Below are 22,637 nucleotides of genomic sequence, written 5' to 3' on the forward strand. Positions count from 1 at the left end.
GCAATGTTCTACTTTTGCCGCCTCGACGGAGGCGTCAGCCAATCGAATCATATGCCAGTGCAAGCTCTAGCCAATCAAACCGCGTGCTTGTGTGTCTGGGGCGGGAGATTTATGTGATTGGTTGTTGGTCTAGTTTCAGCCCCCCCCGCCGGCAAGCGGCAACGCACGCCACCGTGTGTAAGGGCCGTTACTTCCAGCACCCTTGCTCATACCAAACCAGTCTTCAAATGCTGCTGTCGTTTTTTATATCAACAAATCTGTAATGTCTCATAAATAACACATAGTCCACCCACACCCATTGACTCATCACTACACAAACACTGACTAACAAGGTGAAAGCTATACCAGCCTCAATATTGTGGATTGTAAACAAGTGTTGACTACTCATGGAGAAGGGTCTGTATAGACTTACTGTTGAAGACTTCTGTAAAGATTTCAATTAATGATGTTACTTGTAATATTTCCTAGCTCATACAACAACTTTTACTGATACTCACTATTTGATGTTGGGTTGAATATAGGAGCTAAATAGACCACCACCCATTGTCCAAGTGCTGGCACACACGCAAACAGCTGACAACCACACTCTTAGCACCAAAGACACTTCCTAAATAACCCTTCAGGGTAGAAACTTCAGAGGATCTTAATGTAACTTAACCATTTCTTAAGCAGATCAGAGAATAGCCGAAGGTATTGGAGGTCCTGTGAGGTTTTACATGTATTGAGTAAGAGGGACTTGCAGGATACACAGTTGGCTTTGTATTTAATCTTATTAAAGTAAAAATGATCCAAAACCAAAATACCATTGACATGTTTTGTTTGACATGAAGGATACACACAATGAGTATTGGTGAGTAACACTGAATGTAAATGTTTTTTTTGGTTTGTTTACAAGGAAAATCTACAGGGCCTCTTAAAGTAGTCTGTTGCCCTTCCAGGACAGAGAGAGAACAGACAAATCACTGATCCTTATTTATACTGCAATCTAGTGGTGTCTACTGATATTTTCAAACTAAAGTGACATTATACATTATATGGGCCCATATCTAAACTAATGCAGTTTGACATGGTGAACCTTCTAGGATTACCGTACATATTGAGGGGGTTCACAATAACTGGGTTACTAAAAAAACAAGGTTTTTCTTTGAGCAGCTGTCAAATCAGATATTTGAGTCCTGTCTTTAGGTTTATTACTAGTGTTTGAATAAACAGATTATGGAAGTAATTATTTTCATCCACAACTAAATCAGAATCAATCAAAGTCAAAGTTTGGGAAAAATATTATTATTTATTAAGAGTTTAACTTGTCTGCCTGTCTTTGGGTGTTATTTGACTGAGAAGTTGCCTGGCAACATGAGCACAAACAAAACAACAACTGTCAGCACTTATTAAATTCAGTTTTGCAAAAGTTTAATTGTTGCACAAAAGCGCAGACAACAGAAAAAACAAAAAAAGTGTTTTGCTCTTGCACAATATCGACAACTGTCCTTACTTTGGCAAAGGGACCCTATCTATTAAAGTATCATATGATAAACTAATATGGAATGTAAATCCTTTTTCAAAATACTGGGTTTTTCAGATCATTTGGTATTCATCATATTGCCTATCATAAGGGTGTTTTCATCCAAATTAGATTATCAGTTCAGAGAATTTAAGGCCCTAAATGAGTGTGCAACATCATGTCTACACAGCGGTCAGAGACTGTAGTCCACTGCCCCTTTACAAGATGCTGGAGAACAACTTGTTCAGTGTTATCCTTATCAGTGGCTACAGGGCAAAACTCCACAATTTCCGGGTGATGTTTTAGAATGAGCATGTTTACTTTAGGATTATGCAATGTATAGTTTTAAACTTTGATATTGTCCGTTAATCACAAAGATTAGGTTTTTACAAATGATTAATAGAAGCCTCAACATTGTGAGATTGAGTATCTCAAAAAGATGAACTTCATAGTCAATTGAATTCTGCTGATGCAGTTTCAGTTTTGAAATAAACCTATACAAAGGTATCTCTTAGCATTCACTGTAATGAGACTTTTATAAAACTGTGAAGAATTGGAAAAAACTCACCTCTTCACATTTACATTCAACTTAAGAGCAATAACCTGATATGAATGTTGTTTTACAATCTGATAATGTACCTTAAGAGTATTCATTATTTTATTGGAAAGCCTTATGGAACGAGTTGCCTTTGTCCCTCCACACATACGTATAGAGTGGACTTTGGAGCTTCAACAGTACCGTATAGAATTACAACATGCCCCCCAGTACGGAACAGCTTTGGTACAAAAGGCAGATGAGGAGGTTGAGCCTTTAGTCTCGTCTGAGTACTCACCCAAGGAGTCAAAAGGAGAGTTGCAGAAAGCCCATGATGGAGAACTCAAAGCTCTGTCTTTTCCTTCTACTAATCACAATTACTTTGTCTTGTAAGTATTTTTAAATAACTTTGTGTTGTTTTGAATGGGGGATATTATGCATCAAAAGCTAACCAACCTAAGTGGAAACTCTGAAGATGTTTTCTTCAAGGAGGAAACAAACCTTTTATCAAACGTTCCTCTTATTGTTTTACAGATGCCCATGAGGAACAGGAAAACTGCCTGAGTAAGTTTCATTGTTTTCATATTTGAATTACACAACCTGAACATAATGTAGATGCCAATTGCAATGCAGCTGTCTGACTATACATCGTCAGCAGTAAACTGAACTTTGATGCTAGCACATGCATATAGATATTTTTGGGGATTAAAACCCTTGATAATGTCTTATCCATGCAAGACTTTTTAAAACCATGGCTGATTTGCTTAGGCAAACTGCTTTCTGACTGTAAAGTACTGAAATGTAATAATGAAATAATTACTTTTTACTCAGTAAACCAAAGGTACAAAACCTCCCACAAGTATGAATACATTTACGAAGCTGAGTCATTGAACGCTATCAATGGTGCTTCACATCTCAGGAATGGACCAAAAGCAACTTGCAAGGTACATGATACAGTGCTTTAGCAGCTGCATGTTATCATCATTAGGTCTATTTAATGTAGATCATTTTCTGTATACACTATATATAGAGGCTAAAATGATCTTTTAAAACAGGTTTCGATTGAAGTACCTCAGACTTGTAGTTTCATCGTCCGCACCACTGGCTGTAGCCTGAGTGAGGTGGTCGATATGGACACAGAGGGCAACCCTGTGTTCGCTCCTGCAGCCAGCTCTGATGCCTTTGCTGCTGAAATGGAGAGGTGAGTTACATATAAACGTTTCCAGTGAATCCAGTGGCATATAAATACCTAATGAAATGAACAACATTTGCTATAAGACTTAATAGTGAAAGTCTCACACATTTTCTGCAGATATCCTCTGAAGGTCGTGGTTGAGGGAGTTTACGATGTCAAACTGTACCCCGAGGAAGGTGAGACAACAACCATCCTGAACATCAAGAGGGGAATCATTTCTGCCCTGGCTGTGCCTCTGCTAGAAGAAGACAAGAACAAGAACATGGTACATTCAATATAGAATGCTTTGAAATCTGCATATTTTGTAAGCACCTTCAAAGTATATCATGTTTGTATTCACGATTTTAAAAAAACTGCATGTAGTACATTCTAAAACATTTTCTGTAATCATCTATTTCAGCCCACCATCCATGGCAAGTGCAAGACCCAATCCACAGTCAACGCAAGAGAGGACATCGCAACTGACATCAGCCTCAACAGGGACCTGTCCAGATGTGACAAATTTGTCCCACTGAGAGACCACACCAGCCCACTGGCACTTATCTCTGGCATGGTAAGATATCCAATTAGCTGAGGTAGCAACATGAACCTTTCAGATAATCAATTAAATTCATGAATTAAATATATTGAATTGAAGTGGTATGTGGGAGGATACTATTCAACTTAACTTTGATTAATTCACTGCATTAATATGATTTTTTCAGCACTATCCTCTTGCCCAGCTGGTCAGAAGCTCACAGGCCTGCAACTACAAGTTTGACAATGAGAACAAACACATGACCTCTGGCTCATGTATTGAAAACCACATCCTCATTCCCTTCTCTCACAAGTAAGTTTAACCTCATATTAGACTCTTAAAAGTGTTTTGTCATACAAGTGACATACTGATATGTCTTGTACAAGAGGTCAACAGTATTGTTAAGCATGTGATTTTCTTTCACCAGTGGAGAACATGGAATTACCAACGTTGGAAAGCAAGAACTGACTCTGGTTCAGGTCTCTCCTAGCAATGAAAGAGTCTTTGACCACAGTAAGTCCTTTGTTTAATGTGTATTCTTTCAAAAATACATTTGATTGATAACAAATAATGTACAGTAACATTATAATTATGTTGCTATTGTTTCACAGGTGGTATTGTGAAGGGTCTTCACATGGACGCGGTCGAGGACAAGAGTGCTATCCAGGATAAAGATACAGGTCTGAACCTCCTGAGAGAACTGGCCTCTCTGCCCGAGACTGAAGGTGAAAAGAGGGCCCACCTCTTCCACGTGCTTGTCAGTATGGTCCGTGGAATGAAGACCGAGACCCTGAGTCCCGCCATTCCAGAGGCTCTTGAAGTGTCCAGTGCCCTGACCTACCAGGTTTTGGCCCAGTGTGGAACCCCTGAGTGCAGCAGTGCCATCATGCAGATCTTCAGGACCTTTGACACCTCCTCACTCGAGGTTGATGCTGGTGTTTTTGCTATGGGACTGGTGTCCAATCCCTCTGCCCTCCTGATCAATGACATGCTCGAGATGGCCAAATACAAGCCCAGCAAGCCCATCATGTACGCCCTGAGCAATGTTGTAAAGAGGTGAGTGAAGTTAACCCCCTTTATTCTGTATTCAATCACTGAATAATGTTTCAGCAAACATGTTCCCTCTTTTGATTATTAGGAGAAGCAAGCTTTGAATTATAATATGATGTATTTTGTTTTTGACCAGGTTTTACAAAGCTGAAGGCAAACTGATCCCTGAGATTTTCGCTGTTGCCGAGTTCATGGGTTCCCAGTTGGGTGACTGTTCTGGTGACAAGGACAACACTTTCATGACATTGAGAGTGGGTAACATTTGCTACAAATAAAAAGTAAAATAACATAAAACACCAATGAGCACAAAACTAATATGTCCTTTGATTTCAGGTTATTGGAAACATGGCAGCAGCTATGGGAGCTGCTGGTCCTGCACTCAGATCTGCTGTGATCCAGTGTGTGAACCAACCTGCTGCTTCCCTGGCTGTGCAGCAGGCTGCCATCCAGGCCTTCAGACTGACTCCCGTCCCAGAGGAGGCAAGTCAAATTCATTCAAAGGTTTGACAAAACGTCTAAAAAGTTATTTCTACCTTTTACTAATTATATTGATGTCTATCTTTCACAGGGCAGAGAGATTCTCATGCAAGTGCTTTTGGACGGCGCAAGCCCAATGCAAAAGCGTATTGCTGCATATCTGGTACTGATGAAAGACCCCCAGCCCACTGAACTGGCCCAGCTGGCTGATGCCCTGCCCATTGAGCAGGACCAACAAGTCAAGAGCTTTGTGATCTCCCACATTACCAACATTTTGTCCTCAACTGAGCCAGCAACCCAAGAGTAAGTGAAAAGCAGTTTCAGATTTATATTCAAATGTCATACATTTGTTGTTGTACAACATGGTTAGTACATTTCCCCTTTTTATCATTATCAGATATTTAACTATAATATTTGTTTTCTGTCCTTCAGACTGAGACAGAAGATCCTTGATGCACTTCAGGGCAATGAGGTCGGGGCACCTATGGACCCCACCAAGTTCTCTCGCAACTACAAGATTGGATCTGTGGAAGGCAACATGTTCTTTGAGGGTAGCAGCTACTTACCCAAGGAGGTCATGCTTGAAATGACTCTGAAGGCATTCGGCTATGACATCGACATGATGGAGGTAAACCTTTTGAGCTGTGTTTTTCCATAAACTAGGAACACAATGTTCTGAGGTCTGTAAGTGTGTCATGTCATAATGTTCTTCACACTTACAGGTTGGTATGGAGGGCAATGGATTTGAGCCAACTGTGGAAGCTCTGTTTGGAAAGAATGGATTCTTCCCCGACACTGCCCTGGAGACAATGTACTTTGTCTCTGAAAACATGCCACTCAGACTCAATGAGATCTTGCAGAACATGCTCCCTGCTCTGAAGAAGGACAGGAAGAAGAGACAGGTATTTAGAAAAATAGTTTTGGTATCAAAAGTATAAAAGATGTTATTAGTATCATTTCTTTGGATTTATACCAACTGCAATGAATTAAGTAATATAGTATGGACTTTTCTGTTTAGGCATCAAAGAACCTGATGAGGGAGATTGGACGCAACCTCAACAAACTTGTAAATGAAATGAAGACAGCACAGTCTCCCGAGGCGATGGTTTACCTGAGGCTGTTGGGTAATGAGCTGGGATATCTGAAGAGCAATGAAATGGAGAAGCTGGCCTACTCTGCTGCCATGATGGTTGACAGCATGTTCAAAATGTTCCCAACTGATGTAAGGACATTTCTTTAAAGAGCATAGTAGAAACAATGCATTCATTGTAAGTTCCTTGCTAATTATTAAAATGTCTAATGTGTATTTCTATTTGCCACAGATCATGAAGGCACTGATGACCAAGGCTGACAACACAATCTTTGCCCACTACATATTCATGGATAATGAATTCTTCCTGCCGACTGCCACTGGTGTGCCCCTGAGGATTACAATGTCTGGAACTTTCACCCCAGGCATCAAGGGTGGTCTTCAGATTGCCCGTGACATGGTAATTATTCATAAATGTGTTATAATGACACAAGTGTATATTTCTATGATAAACCTGATTACCAAAGGTCTTCTCCTTTCTCCTATTTGCCCACACAGAGCGAAGTGACCTTTATGCCCTCCGCCGGCATTGAGTTTGTATCAGAGATTGGCTCCCACATCCCTGAATATATCAACTCTGGTTTAGAGATGCATACCAACATTTTCCACGAAAGTGGGCTTAGTGCAAAGATCTCCATGGAAAGTGACAATGTGAAGCTGACCATCCCTGCTCCAACACGTCCTACAAAGCTCATCAAAATGACGTAAGTAACAGGAAACTCTGCAACTCTGCTTGGAAAGCAGCAACAATATGTATACCTGTATGTACAACATTTTAAAGGGGACAATATTGTTTAACAAGATGGAAAACAGCTGTATTTTTAGCTTAAGTGCAACTCTTTTTTTTTGTCTGTAATAATGGCTTTATTAGAATAATGAGAGGGATCTTCAATTTCTTGTTTTCTAAGTTTTATTCTAACTTATCTACCCCCAACATATAGAAACACCTTGGTGGCAGTGACTGGATCAGAGGTGAAGACCATCCCCCCCATGGTGATGGACAAGGTTGATGTTAGCGAGTGCACTCCCTTCTTTGCTGGAATGAAATACTGCACTGAGCTTCAGTACACCGATGCTTTCTCTCACGAGACAGCCCCCTTCTTCCCCATCACAGGAGACAGCAAGTAAGCAAGACTTTCTAAACCACGGGCACATCATTCTCTTTTGTTTAAGTTACCTAACAACATTGATTAATTAACTGAATTATCTCAAAAGATTTGCTGTGGAGCTCCACCCCACTGGTGAAGTCACTGAGTACACAGCCACCATTGCCTACGAGCTTCTGAGAGAGGGAGAAGAGGGACGGCAGAAGGTTGACTCTGTGAAGTTTGTTCTGAGGGCTGAAGGTAGGGGCAAATATTGAAGGATGTTTAGGGCTTATCAATAGCTCAATTTGAAAAAACCCACATTAAGTGCTTTTGGTTTTTCAACATCAGGTGCAGAGCCCACTGAGGCCAGAGCCAACATGAAATATAACAGGAGAAAGAATATCATCACAGCTGACATCCAGATCCCAGACTACGATGTGGAGGCTGGACTCAGGCTGGGCGTTGTCGATGGAAACACCAAGGGCAAAGGAACTCACTCCATTTCTCTTGACCTCATAAACAAGCACATCCCTCAGCTCTCTCTGGTTGGCCGTGCCAAGTAAGAAAAACAACATAAATGGTCATAAAATAACATATATTTCACCCTCATCCTTGAGATTAAGCTAACTCTGTGTCCTTTCTTTCAGTTTGAAAGAGATGAAGGAGGCTATGCTGCAAGTCCAACTTCTTGTCCCCTCAATCAATGCTGATGCCACTTTCACAGCTAACATGAAACGTGATGAGGAATTGGAGTTGGAACTTGAAAGTGAAATCAAGGTTATGGCTGCCACATCTGAGCAGAAAATCGCAATGAAATATGGTAATGTTACTTTCAAAGGGCCCTTTTTTCAGACTATGACATAAGACATGTTGAAAGTGATTTACTTCTTAGACAGTAGCATATAAACCAGTTGCACATCCTAAATGTAGCCACATCTGACAGTGTTTAGAGAAATATTTCCTAATTTCTCTGGATGTAATATATTGTTCTCTATTTTTACAGATGCCAGCAAGTTTGAGGTTGAGTTCAAGTCTGATGTGAACACTGAGACAACCAGCTTGCCAATTGCTGATATGGTAGATATGTATGGCAACCAACTTCTTGACATGCAGGTTGGGCAGACTGAAATGAAAGTCCGTCAGATCTTCAATACATTTGCAGAGGTATGAATCTCGGATTTAACACTTATTTATATTGTTATATGTTAAATGGTTGGTCATGAATAAAACACTGATTGTCACTTTTTTAGGAAACAAACAACTACATGGAAAAGCATGCTGATAAATTCCATTACATTAAGGACTTCAGAGTGCCGGATATGCCTGAGATTTCCCTGCCAGAGAAACTGTTCCTCAAGACGTAAGTGTGGAAAAACTACAAGGTAAATGTTTAAATTATCGTTTTTTCCCAAAACATTTATGCACTTTACGTTTTTCTTTATAACAGCGAGGGAAAGGCTGTCTACCACTTCAACAATGAGCACTTCATCATTGCTATCCCACTCCCTCTTGGAGGAAAGTCAACAGAAGAACTTAACTTCCCACCAGCCTTGACCACACCGAGCGTGTCACTACCCCAGTTTGGACTCGAGATTGTGTCCATGGAAATTCCCATCCCAGAGCTTGTTGTTCCTGAAAGCCTTACTCTGTCCATTCCTCTTTTTGGCAAAGCTGAGATTTCAACTTTGATGAAAAGCAACCTCTATGAAATGGAGGCCTCAATGGCTGCAGGCAAAGATATTGTTGATACACCAAGCTACTCTGCTAAGTTTGATGTGAGAGGAACCTCCCCAGTTGACATCCTCTCAATTACGATGACAGGTAATTAAAAGTGAATGTCATTCATGATTTTTAAATTTGTTATATGGCTATCATTAACTCGACATTACAATTACCGGTAAGTGCTGTTTACTCTTGCTTGAGGAGTGTTCAGTTAGTCTTCAACTTCCAATGATGTATACAAAGAAAAAAGTTCTAGATTTTAGTTACAATGTTCTCTAATTAAATAATCAATAGCTATTCATCTTTAAATCATCTTTTTTCCTTTTGTGTTTTATTTAGGCTCTGGAGTGTTGGCCACTACTGATTCCATCAAGGCCCATTTGGAAAGCTCTTTGGCTCATAAATTCCTTGAAGCCACTGTTGTTATCACTGAAGAAGCAACCTTCACAGACAAACTTAACCTGAAATCAAGCAGCAAGATTGAAGCCAAAAGCCCACTTGGTGTTCATTTCATCCTAGGCCACGATGGCACAACAGAAATGAACGCTGAAGAAATCTCTGCTCATAGCGACTTTAAGGGAGACTTCACTGCTGGACCAGTGTATGGCAAGACCATTTCAACCCAGTCATTTGATATCTTCCCATTCAGGCATGAAGCAAAGATCGATTCTACGGTTCAGCTTGACTCCACACTTGTCAAGGCCCAGAATACAATTGCAGCAACGCTTGCCAATGGTGAACTCTCAGTTGTGTCTAACACCAATGCCTTTGAAGACCACTTGACCTATGTTGCTGAGCTTTCCTTCAAAGACAGCAAGCTGTCACTGAAATGTGATGCAAATGCTGTTGTTCTTGGCATGAAGATCCACAACCAAGCTGAAGCCTCTGCTGGTGCTGGTGAAGTTGTAATGAGAATGGAGACAAATGGTGACCACACTGAAAACCGTGTTTACTCCCTGCTGACTGCCTCCCTTGATGTCAATGGTCTGGCAGTGAATAGCGATGCCACCATAAAGCTCCTTGAGAATGAGGCTACCCATAAGGCTACTCTTAAAATGAACAAGGATGGTTTGACCACAAGTGGAACAAATACCCTCCATAGCCCCCTGTCCCTGGAAAACACCTTCAATGCTGGGCTTGATGCTTCAACGGCTACTCTATCCATCGACAACAAGGCTGCCATACGTGACATCAAGGTTGATAATGCCAACACTTTGACCATTACTCTTTCTAGCCTTGACTTCAACTCAAAGGCTGAAGCTGCTGCCAGTGAGTATGCATCTTACACTCATGATATCACCATCAACCTGAAACCATATACTGCCTCTGCAAATGTTAATAACAACCTGAAAGTTCTGGCTGCCAACTTCATTAATGTGGCCCAGCTGCAGGCAGAGCTTTACAAGATGGATCTGACTGGAAACCTGAAAGCCATCTATGGTGAGGAAGAGATCAAGCACACCTATCAGGTCAACTATGCTGATATGACAGCTAATGCAAAGTGCAGCACCATTGGAAAACTTTTTGGAGCTCACATGAGCCACAACACCGAGCTTGAGGTTGTCGGTCTTGCTGCAAGGATTACCAACGATGCTCGCTTCAACTCACAGCCATTCCGCTTTGATCACACCATCCGTTGCAGCATTGTTCCTTTTGATTTCAACCTTGATGCAATCTTCAATGCTGATGGAGACATGACCATGTATGGAAAGCATAGTGCCCAGCTCTATGGCAAGTTCCTCCTTAAAGCACAACCCCTGACTTTTGCTAGCTCACATGAATGCAGAGCATCAGTAAACCAGCAGCTAGATAACGGTTTTGCTCTTGAGACCACATTAGACAACAAGATGGATACCGTTCTGTCACCCCAAGAGCAGAAGACCAGTTTTAGAATGAAGTCTAAATTGAATGAACACGCTTTTAACCAGGACATGAGTGTTTACAACACTGCTGAGAGAACTGGAATTGAAGTTTCTGGCACTTTCCTTTCAAACGTGTTCAATGCAGAGTCCACAGAGAACCAGGAATTCACCATCTCTTCCTTCCTCAAGTATGACAAGATCACAGAATGTCAAATAATTCTGTTTCCTTTCATTGAAACTCTCCCTGCATTCTTGGAAAGTGTCAAGGTTATTGTTGTGCATGTGGCAGAGGCACTGCAAGGCTACATCAACAATGAGGAGATAAAGGCTAAACTTGAGGCTCTTCCCCAGTATGTAAGTGACTTTGTTTCTCAACTAAATGTAGAAGGAAAGGTCACTCAGATGAAGCAGTATTTTGATGATTTAACCCAAGAATATGTCATCTCCATGGAGGACGTGGAAGCCTCTTTGACAAACCTGAAGGTTACTGTTGAGAATCTTCTGGCTGATCTGTCAGTTTACATCCACCACTTTGCTGGTATGTTGAAAGACATTATTGTTAGTGGCAATCTGCCCGAGACCCTCATCCAGAAGATCCAGGAACAGCTGCATGCCATTAATGAGGAGTATGACATACAGGCAAAGGTTTTGCATGTGATTGATACCATGAGGGAGCTGATCCAGCAGATCGACTTGGAAAAACTCACGGGCAGTAGCATCTCATTCCTTCAGGATTTGGATTCCAAATATGAAGTCAAGGCTAAACTACAGACAATCATGAGTGAAGTGAAACAAATGATTGAGACCTTCGACATGCAAAAATGTGTTGTTGAGCTGAAGGATTACATTTCATCAATCGAATTCAAAGCTTACATTGATGCACTTGTGAGTCGGATTCCTACTGAGATTTTCAATGAAATTGTATTTTCCGTTAAGGAAATTATTCAGGATCTTGACATCCTAGGAAAGATCAACCATTTCTATGCCAGGATAAGGGAGCTGATTGTAAAGTTTGAGGTTGACAAAAAGGTCCAGGCTGTCTTGGAAAAGGCTGTTGAGTTCATCCATCAGTTGAAAATTGAGGAAACAATCAGTGCTGTAGTCAACAAGGTGAAGGACGCAGACATTCCTACCAAACTTGTGCAAGTCTTCCAGGATGCCATCAACTACTTGAAAACGACTCAGGTTGAGGATATCATTCAACAGCTGAATATGCATATTGAAACTATTGTGCAAAAGCTCAGGTCATTGGAGTATAATGACTTTGTGGATCATGCCAATCACGTTATTGCTGAGTACACTGTTTACATCAATGAGCTGATCGGGGCTCTTGAAATCCCCCGGAAACTTGAAGCAACACGAGACTTTGTCAACCTTGTTCTTTCATCATTCAGAGGATTTATGGAAAGCCTGAGAGAGATCAAAGTTGCAGAAATGATTAAATCCGTTAAAGATGTAATTGATAAGTTTGTGCTGGACATCATTAAGCCCTTGGCTGAGTTTATTAAAGAAGAAATTACAAATCTGAATGTCAATGCTGCGATTACCACTTATCTGGACTTTGTGAGCAAATACTACACTAGGGCCATCACCAAGGTCACTGAGGTGTTAACCAGTATGGTTGAGATGATTAAGAACATGGCACCTGGACAGAAAATCATCAATGAGATTCAGCAGATCGTTGAGGGACTCATTGTTGAACTTAAGAAAGCTGAGTTGAATATTCCATCCTTCACCCTTCCTCTCACTGATCTTGTTGTGCCCTCTGTAATGCTCAGCATGGATAAACTTGGACAGTTTGAAATCCCAACAAAGCTTGACATCCCGGAATTCACTATCCTGGGACTTTATACCATACAAGCAACCACTATTTCCTTTGAGGACATCAAGCAGAGAATCATTGAACTTATTGAATTCATTGGAAACTTTGAGATCAAAATGATTGATGTGGATGCTTTCTTTGGAGACCTGACCATGAACTACCTTCCTTCCATGCCTGAAATGTCCTTCCCGGAAATCAGCTTTCCTGAGATCTCATTCCCTACCATTCCACAGGTTCCTGTAGAAAAGCTCATGAAGTCTCTCCAGGTTCCTGAGATCACATTGCCAACCATTCCAACTCAGATTATGGTCCCATGCTTCGGTAAACTCTATGGTGAGATCAAATTCGAAACACCCATCTACACCGTCAAGACTTCTGCTGAGTTCCAGAACTCCACTGAGAGTGAAATGACACCTCAATTCACTGGGTTCCTTACTTCCCTTGCCACATCTCCAAGTTTTGAAATTCTTAATTACAAACTAGACTCTACTGCTTGTTTGGAAATCCCAGAAATGAGTCGTGCTGTCCTTGCAGAGACACTTAAGTTCAGCCATGTTAATCTTGGAGTTGAACATCAGGCATCTGTAACTCTCTATGGCCAATCAGCCCAGGCCCAGGGTAAAACCACAATTAAGGTTATCACTACACCTTACACAGCTGACTTTATGAACACAGCCTTTATTGCTATGGAAGAAGGAATGTCTGCCTCTGTGGATACAACTTACAATCATGTTGTGGACCTCCCAATTATCAGGGTCAGGAGTGAAGCAACAGTTGCCCAGAAAGCAGTTGCCCGCCAAGTTGGGTACACCCTCACTCTAACAGTGGACAATTCAGGCGCTGGCAAAATCAATGCTGATGATGTCACCCACAAGAGCAACTTGCAACTGACAATCAATCCCAGCACTGTCACTCTAACTTTCTCCGGTGACACAGACTCTACCATCTTAAAAATGAAACAGCAAATTACTGCTGAATCTGGCACCCTTTCCTTCTTCAAGTTTAATGTCCGCAATGAGGCAGAGGCACCAATCATCAAGAACAGTCTGATGGTGGCATCTGGACATGTAAACCTTTATGATTTGAAGGCTGAGCTGAAAGCAAACCATGAAACAGAACTGTATGGCGAAATCAGTGGAGTCCTGTCCAACGGAATCAACATTGTAGTCTGTCCTGTTGAGCTCATCTTTGATTTCCAAAACAAAGGAAATGCCAAGGTCAACATTTTTGAAAGTCTGATTGCTAAGATAGATCTGCAGAATGATTACTCAGCCACCTTAAAACCTAACAGCCAAAAGATTAACACAGTAGCTCTGGCTCGTCTTAATCAGTACAAAATATCCTACAATTACACTGTTGACAATAATCCACATGATGCTGGGATCTTTGTTGCCATGGAAAGTGAGGCCAATCTTGACTTCCTGTCATCCCCCATCAGCATTCCTGAGTTTGACCTACCATTCGTTGACTTCCGTACACCAGAAATCACTGGTCTGAATGTGTATGAGCAGACTGGATTGAACAACATTTTGACTACAACTGAGCAAACTTTGGATGTGGATGCCAAGATTGTTTACCATAAAAGTGAGGCTGCCCCCCTTGTTGATATGATGGGTCTGATCCAGATTCCCTCTGTTGGTAACCTGATCACAGAGCTGTCTGTCAAGTCTGCCATTTTAAATCTGAATGTTAACGCTGGACTGTATGCTGAAGAAGATATTGTGTTCCGTCTGGGAGCTACCACAGCCTCTGTGTTTGAGGGTCTTAAAGCCAAACTCGATGGAACCACCAGTCTGACTACCAGGAGAGGAATCAAGCTGGCCAATTCCCTGTCCCTTGAAAATGCTCACATTGAAGGCACCCATGACAGCACCATCAGCATGAGTACTGAGACTTTTGAAACAGCTGTCTCTGTGTCTACTGTTGTAAAGATTGCCCTGCCAATACTCAACCTTGAGGCAAACCAACATTTGGTTGCAGACACCAAAACCAATGCTGTCTCCACCTTCAGGATGACAGGTGATATCAACCTCCCTCTGATCAAGGCTGTTGGAAAGGCACAGTTAGACCATAGTCTGAAGCTGGAGGGAAGCTTTGAGTTTGTTTCCATGGAATCATCAACCAAGGCCAACATCGATAGTACAATGCTTGAAGACAATTCATTTTTAGGAGGTCTGGATAATGACTTCAATTTGTATTTGAATAATGATGGCTTACGCTCCACCTCCAAGATTATTGCTGATGCCAAACTTAACCAAGCTACCACCAAAGTCATTGCCATGGATGTAAATGAGAATCTTGCTGTTGAGGCATCACTTAGCCGTGTTTATGCAGTATTCAAGTATAGTGGCAACAATGAGGCACACTTATTCAATTTCAACACCAACGGGAAGCATGATGTCAATGCAAATATTGACTTTGCACCAACCTCTTCCTTGGCTGCTGATATGGAGATTGAAATATCTCAGCCAAGTAGCCTGGGGATGTTCTCCATCTTTGAGAAGGTTGTTACTGATGTGACAGGTGCCAAGCAGAAGATCTTCATCAATGGCAAGTTTGTCAGCCCGCTGTACACCACAAACGTTGCAGCTGAAGTAGAGGGCAGTGCTCCTGTCTTCAAAGTCAACTTTAGGTCTTCTTCCACCTCTCCAGTTGTCTTCTTGGAGTATAACCTGGACTGTAAGTTGTTGTGTTTTTTTTGTAATATATAAATTCTACTTTTACATCCTAAAAGAAACATCATGATTATTTTTTTATGCAATCAATTTGCTTCAACAGCTTCCATTACCATCAACTTGGAACATGCTGGCGTAAGCCTTACTGGGAAGGCAGTTTTCACCCACACAGATCTGAGCATGGACATTCAAAACATTATTTCCCATACATCGAGGTAACAGTATAAATAAACATTGTGTGAAATATGTTTGGGAATTTAAAGTTGTAAGTTGGAATCAAGTACATTTTTACCTGTATCCCAAGAAGAGACCATATTATCAACTATACTCGTTATTATTTCCTATTAAATAGTTATATTTCTTGGATAAAGTTGCCTTCTTTACTATAGAAAAGTGACACATTCCTGTCTGTTTCTACAGCGACTCGCGTCTTACCCTGAATGCGGACATTAACAGCCCTGCCTTCACTGACGTAAATCTACGTTACACTGTGCGCAAAGATGGAATTAGTGCCACAATTTCTATCCCATCTACCGGCTTTCTGGGTCTTCAGCTTCATGGCCGGAGCCCACTTCAGATGAATTCCAGGATTTATGGCCGTTATGCTGTAAGGAGCTCATACTGATATTTTCTTTGCAAATTTACAATGATCAAGAGTGTTACATCTAATTGTTTCTAATGTTTTCTTTTGTTAAACAGTCTGATCCTGCGAAGGATGTCGATTTTTTCGCCATCAGAGCTTCTGCCAAGGAAGCCAACAAAATGAATGTGAAGATGATCTTTAACATGGAGACGCCAGACATCATGCTCAGTGGACTGAAAGAAAGAATTCCTGCCATAGCCTCTTGTTTTTCTAGCTTTGCTGAAAAACACCAACTGCTCAAACATTCTGCTCAGCTAAAGAATAGTATTATTTACTATACTGAGGAGGCCCACAACATTGCAAACAACCATGCCCCACATCTGAGCGAGGTGTCCATCCTCTTTAAAAACACTGTTGCACAGCTAGAAAATACCTTATTTATTGACAAAGCTCAATCGGATGCCATTGCTTTTTACATTAATGCTTTTTATGAGAGTTACTTAAACTTGATGGCAACCATAACCAAGTTTGCAAACACAGCACTAGACAATTGGTCTATGAATAACACCATAAATTACATTCTGGATGTGTTTAGAACTGTAGTGAATCAATATTACTTTGCTGTTACTGACTATCTGGAGCAGGCTCCTGCTCAATACAGCTCTTATGTAAGAGTTGAGGGTAGAAAACTTGAGATAATTATTTGACTCAACCTTCACAATTAGCTTAATGAGCTAAGCTAAAAAGCCTAAACATAAATTTGACAGTTTTTTTTAAATAAAGCATAAAAATAATGTTTAGTTTTATTTAGAAATGGATAGAAAATGGGGGTGAGCATATATTACTGATAGTACATGTAACAATGCTGCATACTGCAATCTTTATTTGTGTTTGATGGTCATATGAAAAAACATTTAAATAAATAATAATGTGTCAAACAATTCTTAATTTTCCTGATTGCCATTATTGCCACTTTTTATGCATATAAACCAGAATGCATGCATAAACAATTACTACAAGTTCAAATCATTAAGATGGTTGCAATTTCTTTAAATGAAAAAAACATATTTCATTCTAGTAAAGTAAAAATACAATTTACTCGACTCAAATTCTGCACTTGGCAACCTCAAAGTTGTTTTGAGCCAAACAAAAGTCAATCATTCAGTTAGTTGAGTAAAGTTTATCAGGTAATCTGACCTTATCAATAAAGGTTTATATCTGTCGAATTTCAATAACTGCCAGGTGACATAGAATGTTGGTGAGTGAAGTGGGTGAAGGAGACACAGTGAACAAATTTCTCTAAAAAATAGAGAAGCTAAAAAGACATCAAATAATGTGTATTGCGTTTTATATAACATGTTAATATGCATATTTTGAATACACTCTGCAACTGTATTTTCAGTTATATCAAATCTAATGGAGGCAGAGCATAACAATTTGGTTTTAAACTCTGTAGTTGGCCAATTTGCCCTCTGCACAATGGATATCTGATTTATGACAATGCCAGGAGATTACAAATGTAATGTCTGTTAGCAACCAGAGGGGGTCACTGGAACATTTTCTTTATAAACTCTATTGCTGCTATTATTTGAGTATTAGATCCCACATGTTGGTAAATTAATCAGTACCAAAACATGGATTTGAGCCCTTGTGCTTTTTGGGGCTGGGGTTGATAACAGTGCCCCAGTGGTCAGTGTGGTTTCCTGTCCTCTAGTTTTGTAAAACCCTGAATGGCTGAAATTATTATCAGGAAGGCAAGGCAATGCAAGTTTATTTATATAGCACCTTTCAGTACGCCACATTTCAAAGTGCTTTACAAAATAAAATAAAAGACATTTAAGAATAAATACAGTAAAAACACATTATATAATGGCATTTTACCACAGGCATTAAAACAGGGTATATGCAGGAATCCTGAAGTCAAATTTAATACCTTTTTAAGACCTTTTTTAAGACCCTTTCCATACATTTTAAGACCTCATCGCAACTTTGAGTTCTAACCGGTCACATTGGAGACACACTTTACCTCACATTTACTATATTGATTGTAAGATAGCACAACTAAACAGAGGGCAGACAGACTACTGAAGCCTCCTTTCCACATGAACTTCAACCTCTCTGTGAAGGTCAGGTTTAATGCAGTATGCTGCTTTGTTGCTTCTGTACTCTGTGCTCCTTCATTCCAGTAAAACTCCTCAGAAACCATTAGAAACCAGTATTTGACCAATAAACAAAACAATTGACAAAACTTTGAACTATGAAATATATTAAACTTTGGTGAGCTTCAGCGGGGTAATGCCATTTAGGAGCTCCCTCACAAATACCCAGGGGTTAAATTGTGCTGGGGCTGTCCGGGGCTAAGCCCTGGCACATAGGACGATGCTCTGACGTCATCACCCTCACACATTTGTCATATGTTTACAAAAAAGGATATATATGTTAAGACTTTTCTCGTTCTTAATATAGACTATATTTAGGGTCGATATGTGTAGACTTTACTTTAAAATAGCAGATCTCTGTGACCGGAGATAATTTGGCTTAGACCCCGGCCCCAAGAGGACGCATACGCAGGGGTGCACATAACTGGTGCGCCAGTGCGCATGCGCACCGAAATTGAATGATGCGCTGCCAGATGAACCCCGGGAAACGCTTTTGCGCACCAACTGCTGGGGCCACTGAGAGGAAATTTCTTCCTGAAAATCCCACCCCTGGACCTAGCGCTTCAGCCCCGCCCCTGGATCTCGGCTCTGCAGCGAGCGGCACTTGGAAAATCGTGACACTATCTGCAGGCACTTGTTAAAATGTCCAAAATTAAAAGCAGCAGAATTCTGGGGTCTGCTCTTTGACGGATCAGAAGACATCAACAAAACTGAGCAGGAAATCGTGTACATTGTGTCTGTGTCAAGCGACGGAGAGTTAAACTCGAATTTCCTTGGATTAATTAATCTGGGGGCAGCACGATCAGCACAGGACATTGTTGACGGACTTGTGCAACTATTTAATGCATGTGGATTAGCGGATGAGTGGAAGACAAAGTTGGTCTCGGTGTGTACAGACGGAGCAGCTGTCAACGTGGGAGTATACAACGGCGTCATCCCTAAACTACGCCGGATAGTGGACGTCAGGGATTCCCTGGTTCATATTCTGTGTACAGCCCACACCCTGGAGAACTGCGCCAAATCAGCCGATCGCATGGTGCCATACTGTGAGTCTTTTAATCGCTCCGTTGTCAGTTTGCTACGCTTTTATTTGCAAAAGAGGGGTGCCGCTAACACAGCACAACTAAAGAAACACTGTGATGAGACTGGCATTGACTTTGTAAAACTGGGAAAGTTTCACAACATTAGATGGTCTGCTTGGAGACATGAGACTCTGTTAAAAATATGGAGGCTATTACCTGCCATTAAAATACAACTGGCTAAAAGTGATGACAGTGACCTAAAGCATGTCTGCACAGAGCGTTTTCACTGTTTCCTAGCCAACATGCTTGATATTGGGAAGATATTACAGGGGCTCTCTCTCAAGTTCCAGCGAGATCAGCTGAGTATCGGTGAATGCAAAGATGAGCTCATGGTAGCTGTTGGCCAGCTGACACTTCTGCTTGACAGTGATGATGGGAAGTACAGGAAACAAAGTGTTGCAAATGCTGATGCTGACAGGGACAAGAATAATGTACTGAGGGGTTTAATTCAAGAGTTTGAAACCAGATATGAATCCCTCAAGTCATGTGACCAATTTCTAATTATTGATCCTTCAACTTGGCCTCAGGAAAGGAAAGACCTCCACAGTTTTGGCAACACAACACTTAAAAGCATCCTCCAGAATTATGAGGCCAGCATGTCTGTTGACAGAGACTCCATTCTAAGTGAATGGATGCGTTTAAAGCAAGCAGGAAAACGTTTAGCAGCCTCCTCTGTGTATGACTTGGTCAACATTGTGAAGACAGGCAATCCAGAGAATTACTCTAACATTAAGAAAGTCCTTGTGTTGTCCCTTACACTGCCTTTAAGCAGTGCTGCATGTGAGAGAGGATTTTCACACCTTAACATTATTAAAACCAAGTACAGATCCCGCCTGTCAGACTGTCGCCTGTCATCCCTGATGCACATCCACCTGTCTAAGTTGACAACAGAGACCTTTGACCCAAAGCAGGCTATTGACTTGTGGATGCAAACAGCTGATCGTAGGCTCAACCAGAGGGAGAGGAGTAGGCCTACATCAGCAGCTGCCATGGTTGAAATTGAGGACAGTGATAGCAGCAGTCAAGAGAGCAGTGAGGATGATGATGTCCAGCTTGTAGAATAAAAAGATAAATGGAGAGATTGTAGCTTTAAACTGAGCTGAAAGAAGAGCCAGTCAGTTGTTCCAGTGTTTACAGAACCAACATTTAATTGCAGTGGTTAAAGGGCAGTCAGTTGAGTTATTTTTCAGTGTTTCAGTGTTTTATCCTGAGTTTACAGAACCAACATTTAATTGCAGTGGTTAAAGGGCAGTCAGTTAAGTTATGTTTCAGTGTTTCAGTGTTTGTTCTAGTGTTTACAGAACCAACATTTAATTGCAGTGGTTAAAAGGCAGTCAGTTAAGTTATTTTTCAGTGTTTCAGTGTTTGTTCTAGTGTTTACAGAACCAACATTTAATTGCAGTGGTTAAAGGGCAGTCAGTTAAGTTATGTTTCAGTGTTTCAGTGTTTGTTCTAGTGTTTACAGAACCAACATTTAATTGCAGTGGTTAAAGGGCAGTCAGTTTGAGTTATTGTTCAGTGTTTCAGTGTTAACAGAATAGAGAGTCACATTCTTCATCAGTGCTTAAAAAGATGACAGTTGATTTCAGTGTTAAAAGAACAGACATTCAATGCTTAAAGAGATGATTGATGTGAGGATGTCAGTTGATTTCAGTGTGTTTTAGAACAGTGTTAATTACAAGAGCAGTAATTTGATTTATTTTATTTTGTTTTCCATCCAACACCTTCACACACCATACTTTGCACACATCCACTCACCTACACTACTGATTATACAGACTAACACACACACCATAATGTGTTAATTCATATTTATTTATGAATACATTTTATATCGCAATAAGTTATCCATGTATCCCTGTTTTATTCATTCTGCGAGACGGGTCGCGATATTTGGTGAGCACCAAGTCACATCTCCAGGTGCTCCTTTGAGTTCCAGGCCAAAAAAGTTATGTGCACCCCTGCGCATACGGTAAAACGCATACGCAAACGCAAACGCAAAAAAGTCTTCCGTTCACACGCATTCAATTCATTAACGTGTCCGTTCACACTAGACCGCTGGAAATGCTGGAAACGCTGTAGTACATATGCCAGGCCTGTAAGTGGCGCTGCTGCCGCCACAAAATACACCAAAAGCAGCGAAGAAGACCCCGGAGCATGGTTGCCATGGTTGCCCTTCTGTTTATTCTCCGCGGTGGACGGCGTGTTCTCCTGCTGTATATCTCTCAGGTAGTCCACCAGCAGATGAAAAACACACAACTCTCCGCCTCTTCCAAGGAACGAGGGGACCGTACGGCAGAGTTTCCGTTAAAAAAATATCCCGCCGGTCAACATGTCCGTTAAAGTTTAAATCTTCCGTACAAAATTAGAAAAGTGCCGGTCAGAGGTCTTCTTTGTTATTTATTGAGTTAAAACAAATTGATAACGACTCTGTTCTCTGTATAATAATATAATAATATTTAATAAACAGTGCCTGCCTCTCTTTTCCTCCCCCTCTTCTGACAGCCCAGCAGCAGACAGGAGACGTGGGGAGAGGGAGGCGGGGCTATTTCATCGTTATCAGAAAATGATCATATAGGGCTTACACACAGAGCCATTGGACCCCCCAGACCTACCCACCTTGGGACCCGTTATCGTTACCGTAGTCGTTTAGTGCCCCCCCACAGAGCGGAGCAAGGCAACGAAACTTAAAATAAGAAGCAGCATTTTACGGCGCGCTATGCATGGGGCCGCCTTGGGGGGTTTCCCGACATGTCGTTTCAGTAAATTCAAGGGTGTTTCATGTCAGCGCTGTGAATACACTATTGCAGTAGTCGAGTCTACTGAAGATGAAAGCATGGACAAGCTTTTCTAAGTCCTGTTGTGACATTAGTTTTTTAATCCTAGATATGTTCTTCAGGTGATAGTATGCAGATTTAATAACTGTTGTAAATTCAGGTCTGAGTCCATCACTACACCTAGATTTCTAGCTTTATTAGTTGTTTTGTAGTCTGCCGACTGAAGCTCTGCGATTACTTTTAATCGGTCCTTCTTTGCTCTAAAAACAATGATCTCAGTTTTTTGTTTGTTCAATTGGAGAAAGTTAATCCAGTCATCGATGTGCTCAATGCACTTGCTCAGTGTTCTAATCGGAGAATAGTCTCCTGGTGTAATTTTTAAATAAATCTGGGTGTCGTCTGCATAGATATGATAGCTTAGATCGTTGTTTTTAATACTTTGAGCCAGTGGCAGCATATAGATATTAAAAAGCAAAGGTCCTAAGATGGAGCCTTGAGGAAC

At 41.0% G+C, this 22,637-nt stretch overlaps 1 protein-coding gene and 1 long non-coding RNA gene across 2 annotated transcripts in view; one reads left to right on the forward strand and one right to left on the reverse strand.

The window, feature by feature from the left end:
* LOC307017136 overlaps positions 1–22,637 on the reverse strand; it is a 65,539-nt gene that overhangs the window by 30,799 nt on the left and 12,103 nt on the right. The window lies entirely within an intron of this gene.
* Positions 1,664–20,422, forward strand: LOC307014309 (apolipoprotein B-100-like; the record flags this gene model as incomplete). Its single annotated transcript, XM_079642182.1, has 26 exons — positions 1,664–1,795; positions 3,092–3,237; positions 3,349–3,496; positions 3,632–3,784; positions 3,936–4,060; positions 4,176–4,261; positions 4,360–4,804; positions 4,935–5,049; positions 5,132–5,278; positions 5,367–5,578; positions 5,708–5,903; positions 5,998–6,177; positions 6,294–6,497; positions 6,598–6,765; positions 6,864–7,069; positions 7,307–7,489; positions 7,581–7,711; positions 7,802–8,012; positions 8,101–8,273; positions 8,457–8,617; positions 8,704–8,813; positions 8,901–9,274; positions 9,515–15,538; positions 19,134–19,322; positions 19,596–19,789; positions 19,886–20,422. 26 exons carry the CDS (start codon positions 1,664–1,666, stop codon positions 20,420–20,422), a joined length of 10,950 nt encoding a protein of 3,649 aa, XP_079498308.1.

This window comes from Notothenia rossii (assembly GCF_949606895.1).
Source record: "Notothenia rossii genome assembly, chromosome: 8".
Lineage (NCBI taxonomy): Eukaryota > Metazoa > Chordata > Actinopteri > Perciformes > Nototheniidae > Notothenia > Notothenia rossii.